At 37.7% G+C, this 6,204-nt stretch overlaps 1 protein-coding gene across 3 annotated transcripts in view; it reads right to left on the minus strand.

Moving 5' to 3' along the window:
• LOC104554466 (multidrug resistance-associated protein 1) overlaps nucleotides 1–5,063 on the minus strand; it is a 32,564-nt gene extending 27,501 nt beyond the window's left edge. For all 3 annotated transcript variants that reach the window (XM_062002622.1, XM_062002614.1, XM_062002605.1), the window contains exons 1-4: nucleotides 4,919–5,063; nucleotides 3,395–3,456; nucleotides 1,679–1,820; nucleotides 138–295 (exon numbers count right to left, since the gene is read on the minus strand). In XM_062002622.1, the coding sequence (XP_061858606.1) occupies nucleotides 138–295; nucleotides 1,679–1,820; nucleotides 3,395–3,456; nucleotides 4,919–4,981 (425 nt within the window). In that variant the 5' untranslated portion in view covers nucleotides 4,982–5,063. The remainder of the gene's footprint in view (nucleotides 1–137; nucleotides 296–1,678; nucleotides 1,821–3,394; nucleotides 3,457–4,918) is intronic.
• Between the last annotated feature and the right edge of the window lie 1,141 nt (nucleotides 5,064–6,204).

Below are 6,204 nucleotides of genomic sequence, written 5' to 3' on the forward strand. Positions count from 1 at the left end.
GGTGGAGGGGCAGAAAGGGTGAGTGAAATCTTTACACATTTGAGTTGTTGCTTACTTTAGTGTTGATATTGGTAACCTTTTAGCTTTATTATCACTTTTACTCTTTGAATATAAAGTGAAACACATTAAAAACCTACTTCATTATTTGTGGACTCATGAAAGCCAGAATGTCAGCTGTAACTTTCAGAAATGCAACTTTAATCAATAAAAATTTAAACGTTTGCAATAACGCCAAAAGCAAAGATGGTTTATGGAAACTTCTTTTCTTAAACAGCATTCTTTTGATGTAAGACGCCTGCAAGACAATAAAAATATGTACAGATTTAAGAGTATTTTTTTTAACTTCACTCACATTTACAACTATAAATATGTAATATTAAAATGTCCATCTAAAGCCACCACTGTACTTATGATCTGAAAAAGCCCATTGCCTACAATTAGAAGAAAAGCTTTGGGGTAAGAAATGAAGGCTGGTTTTATTTAGCTTGGCTAGTAGTCTTTCAGGAAAAGATAAATATAATTTCTAGGGTTGCCCCAATCATACATGAATATAATCTGAAAATACTGAAATCCTCAAATTATTATCACAGGTTAGAAAAAAAAAAAAGTATCAGAAAAAACAGAAGTAAGCTTGTAAGCATCAACATAAATGCATTATCCTTTACAGCAGGCTTATAGCAACTTTATATTTAAGGTTGAATAATCCTTCTGTTATTTCAGAATATTTTCAGCTGTCAAGTATTTTTTTTAGTTTCAATTCAGTTCAAACAATTGCAAATAAGAGGGCTGAAAAAAGTTAAGTCTTAATTATAACAGTAATGAAGGACAGGATTTTTTAACAGATTATTTAAATAATAAAAACAGAACCTGAATTAAAAGTGATCCTTATTGAAAAATACTTTTGAATGCTTTGACAGAAAGAGCTTTGGTGTGTATATTACCAGTGGAAGAAAGGCTAACTCTACAAATAGATAAGGAAAACACTGAAGAGTGCAGTAAGATCAGACTCTGCAGGACTCCTCTTCTTGGTAAGTAATTAAAAAATCAAAAGCTACGCTCTTACTGGACTTCAGGTTAGGTCCTCTCTCCCATGCAGTTCCTAACATTACAGAGCTCCTAGTGCTCTTTAACTAAAACAACAAAATAAGAACTGACTCAAATTGTCAAGGATTTGCATGAAAATCATGCAGGATAACACAAGTAAAAAATTATTATCTGTAAAACTCAATATTGTTAAAATTAAAACTGAAGCCTCTTTTGTGTGTCATGTAAGCCAGAATGTCTACTGATACACAAGCTGATAACAGGTTTCTCTACCTACCTGAAATACGGGTACAAAGATGAGACATGGGGAAACAAACAAATCCAGAGAGAAATCAGCTGGACAATTTTGACAAAGAGGGTAATTAATCACCAAAGCAAAAGTCATGACAGATTCCCTATTAGTCACAGTAGATTCCATAGCACTCAAACTGTTAAAATGTAACTAGATATCTTTTTAAGAGGCAAGTTTGAACTCAAAAAGTCCTACAGCCACACTAGAGATCACTGACCACAACACAGACAGGCCTTTGTGGTCTACAAAATGTAGCCTATTCAATAAACCAGATTTTAGAAATCCTCTCTAGACTCTTTAAATTTATGAAAGGATATTGCCTATTGGCAGAACTATAGCTACCATGAATCCTGTGGTAGAGTTCTGGATTTCTTTTCTCCATTGCTTTTCAAAGTTAGGACACACATTGCATGGTGAATCACTTTCATTCAGTTCAAACAGGTCATCCCTTTCCAATGGCTTCTTATAGCCTAAAGATATTAGTCTGAAAGAAAGCAATGAATTTAGATAGCATGAAATACAGTAGACAAAACAGAACTACTAACTCAAAAAAACAATGATACTATTTCGTGTATATAAATAAATTCTGTAAGTAAAATAATATATGCAATCCCATAAAGGCTACAGATTAAATAGTAGAAGATAGAGTCATCTTAAATACACAGAGATTCACCTGAAGTAAGAAGAGCTCAAGCAGACTGTCACATCTGAATGGCAATTTCTGAGGGACCTTTGTACCTCAGAATTTGACTACAATTCTGATCCCATATTTCTTTATACAAAAATATGCTATTTCATAAACAAATGTCAACCATCATGACCCACTCACTATTGTCATCTGGAATTAAATACTTTATCACAAGACTGTATTATCACAAAATGACTGAATCATTTAGGTCACAAAAGACCCTTAAGAGTAAGTCCAGCTGTTAACCTAACACTATCAAGTCCACCACTAAACCGTTTCCCTTGGCACCTAATCTACCCATCTTTTAAATGCATATAACGTGGGATAATGGACATATAAATGTCATATAGAAGCACCACATGCAATACAATACATAACTTTCCAGAAAAACTGAGAATTTGTATTTATGTACTACAGTGTAAGGACTGGTACAAACCACTGCTACTCTGAAACTTCAACAATGATACGGATTAAACTGAATATTCTGAATCCTTGAAATAATCTGCTTGATTTATCTCATCTTATTAATAGCACATACCATTTAAAGTTTTTCCTTAAATTTATTCACATTGAATACAGCAAGAAACAGTTGTAATATTCTTAAAATGTTTTTTCTCACTTTCAAATTTTTGACGTGTATAATATGTCTGACTGAAATGATTTTTAAAGAAGAAAAAAAAAGTTAAAAATAAGAAATGGTCACAAGACATTATGCATGAAACTGTTTGAAATAACATCCAAAATATTAAATGACAGGAAGCTGCATGACTTGATATAGTTGAACTTTCAGTTCCTATTTTTAAGTGGAAAATTTCACAAGAAGCAGAGGGACTTTATTGATCTAAAGGTGACCTACAATAACATGAGGCCTGCTGTAAAAGAGGGAGGAAAAGGAGCATGAAATTGGCTAATTGGAAAATACCTTAAATATACTACTGAGGATTTCTTCCTGGAGATCTATCAAATTGTATACCACTACATGGAGTACAAATTAAATCTTATTTTATTTTTTGTCTATTGACAAATTTTACACAGACAGACAATAAATGAAAAAGGACAGCCCAACTTGGTCTTTTATATCTTATTGTCCAAAAATATTGCCTATGGGGGCAAAAACATTGTGCTTAGTTATCAAAACATGAATGTTTTAAATAATGTCATTAGTATATAAAATTACTGTTACTATGTATAAACAATTATTTGAATATGATCTCTACATGTTGTAAACTTTGATTTTTGGATATAAACCTAACAGTAGACTCAGGTTCAGGATCTGGTTCAAATTAGAATGATGGTGTGGAATTTAAGTGTGTGACCTATAATTCTGTGACCATTCATGAACATCAACAAGCAGTTTATTAAATTCTCACCCGTTAAACCAGGAATATGTTAATTTACTGAAGAAAAAAACATTCTCTTCAGGACTGCGCTTCTGTTTAAAAAATAAAAAAAAAAAAAGAAAAAGTATCAATGTTACTTCAAATACTGAAGAAAACGTTTGCTTTGGGTTTTTTTTTTCCTTTTTCTTTTATTAAATATGTAGTTTTTAAAAGCTATTTAATTCTGAGCTTTAATAAATTTTATCCTTACACTTTATCTGTTATCTTCTCCCACAATACACTTTAACACAAGGTATGAAGAATGAAAGACATCTACAGTCTCATGACTAAATAGGACAATTTAACCACACCCTAGCTTGATTTTACACTATTTACACACATCCTAGAGTATGATCACACCAACAGTAAAGAACAGGAGCTGGACTCGATGATCCTTACAGGTACCTTCCAATTTGAGATATTCAATTATTCTATGTCCAATACAAGCAAATCTTCCTTTAATCTTTGACAGTTAAAATCCTGACAGGTTTTTTCCCACCAATTGAAAACATAGCTACTGGAAGTTATCAACAGCAAACTTCTTTCAGAGCTTAAGGAATTAAAAGTACTATTAACATGTACTGTGCATATAAATGAGATGAAAAGTATGAGGCATGTGCACTGCTGCCAATTTCGTGAGTCACTGGAGATAAGTGCAGTGGAGGCAAACAAACATGAACTCTCCCATGTGTAATCAATTCGTGTAAACAAATATGAACTCTTGAGGAATGTGTAACCATACCCAAGAATGATTTCAGCACACCTAAGAGGTAAATTCTGTCCCTCAGTAATTATTGTCTTACAATAATTTCTCCCCAAAGATGCAGTTACAGATGTTTTCGGTAGGTGGTGTAAAAAACCCACCTATCAAAAATGGAAGCTGTGAGAGCTCTGAGGCTCGATAGGTGTATTTTCCACAACAATTTTTCTTGCACTCAGTGAAAAGCCAAATAATTACATAATAATCCAAGACACAAATATGCAACAAATAAGTATGTCCTCCTTTATCAAACACAACTGCTTGTACATCTATTCGTCCTTCATTATCAGAAGCTAATGTTTGATCCATTCCATTTGGTCCATTCCGACTTACACCCACAGAACATTACTTATTTCAACTACTGTTTTTTACTATTGAGGAACCCAGCAGAAGTCCTGGTCACAGATATTCCCCACTTAAAGCCTGCTTCTATCTGTTGCAAAACTCATATTTCCTTAAGAAAAGAATGACAAGAAATACTGAAATAAATCCCTGCCTCAAGATCGCTCCCTCCTTGCACATTCAAAGCAGCTAACTCGGGACATGCCGGTTGCCATTAGCTGCATCTTTTTGACACAAGCCTGACATAAAGTCCGGTCAGATTTAAAGCAGCCTGCCACAGTAGCCTCACGGCTGCCCCAGGAGACACCCGCTGCTTCCCTCCCGGGGCAGGAGGCAGGCGCTGGCGTAAGGCAGCCCGTCCTCAGCCCCGTCAATAACGCCTCCTCCCCGCTCGGCTCCCCGCGCAGTGTCACCTTCTCGCCCGTGGGGCTTAGGCGCTGATAGAAGCTGCCCGACTTCCCACGGGAGGCGGCCATGGCTTCATCTCGAGGCGGGCACTCCGAAATGCCTATCCCCGAACAGACGCGGCGCAGACCGTAAATGGCTGCCGCCCGTACGCAAGGGGGGCGGTGCTGCCTCAGCTTGCCTCGCAGCTTGGGTACGGCGAAGCGCGTCAGGTACCCTAGCTCGAGCGAGCCCGAGAGGAGGTACCTGCTACCTCAGCGCACCCCGCTCTAATTCGGGCTGTACGGGACGGTATCCCTGCGGCGACAGAGCTCGTGTTGAAATGCACTTTGTGCCTTAAAACGCGACGCCTGTGATTTTTGTCATGGTATTGTCACACGGAATGCCAGGCCTGATGTGTGTTGTACTAGTGGGCAGCATTCAAGTGAAATGTAAAGTACCAGTCCTGGTGGACAGCAAACTAAACATGAGGCAGCAATGTGCCCTCGTGTCCAAGAAGGCAAATGGCATCCTGGGATGCATCAAGAAGAGTGAGGCCAGCAGATCAAGGAAGGTTCTCCTCTGCCTCTACTCTGCCTTGGTGAGACCTCATCTGGATGGAGTGCTGTGTCCAGTTCTTGGCTCCCCAGCTCATGAGAGACAGGGAACTTCTAGAGAGTCCAGAGGAGGGCTACAAAGATGATCAAGGGTCTGGAACATCTTTCTTACGAGAAAAGGCTGCAGGACCTGGGGCTGTTTAGTCTAGAAAAGAGAAGGGAGGACCTCATTAACACAAGTTCTTAAAGGGTGGATGTCAGGACGATGGGGCCACACTTTCTTCTTTTGCCTCCAGTGACATGACTAGTGGTAATGGACAAAAGCTGTAACACAAAAAGTTCCACTTAAACCCAGGGAAAAACTACTGTGAGGATGAAGGAGAACTGGTACAGGCTGCCATGGGAGGTTGTGGAGTTTCCTTCTTTGGAGGTTTTCAAAATCTGCCTGGACATATTCTTGTTTTACCAAGAGGAACCTGCTTTAGCAGGGGTTTTGGACTAGATGACCTCTAGAGGACTCTTCCAACCCCCACCATTCTGTGATTTTAGGCTTCTATGAAATAGGGCAGGAGAGGGAATGGCAGCTGGTGGTGTGTGTGCATCCTATTTTATGACTAAGCATATTACTTTTTTTGTTGTTGTTGTTGTTACTAGCCCTTAGCTAGATGGGTGCTATTAGAAGTTTATTAATGCATTAGAAAATATCACATGAAAACAATACCTTCATCTTTGAGTTGGGCCCACATAGTGAGGTGCTT

This window comes from Colius striatus, chromosome 1 (genome assembly GCF_028858725.1).
Source record: "Colius striatus isolate bColStr4 chromosome 1, bColStr4.1.hap1, whole genome shotgun sequence".
Classification (NCBI taxonomy): domain Eukaryota; kingdom Metazoa; phylum Chordata; class Aves; order Coliiformes; family Coliidae; genus Colius; species Colius striatus.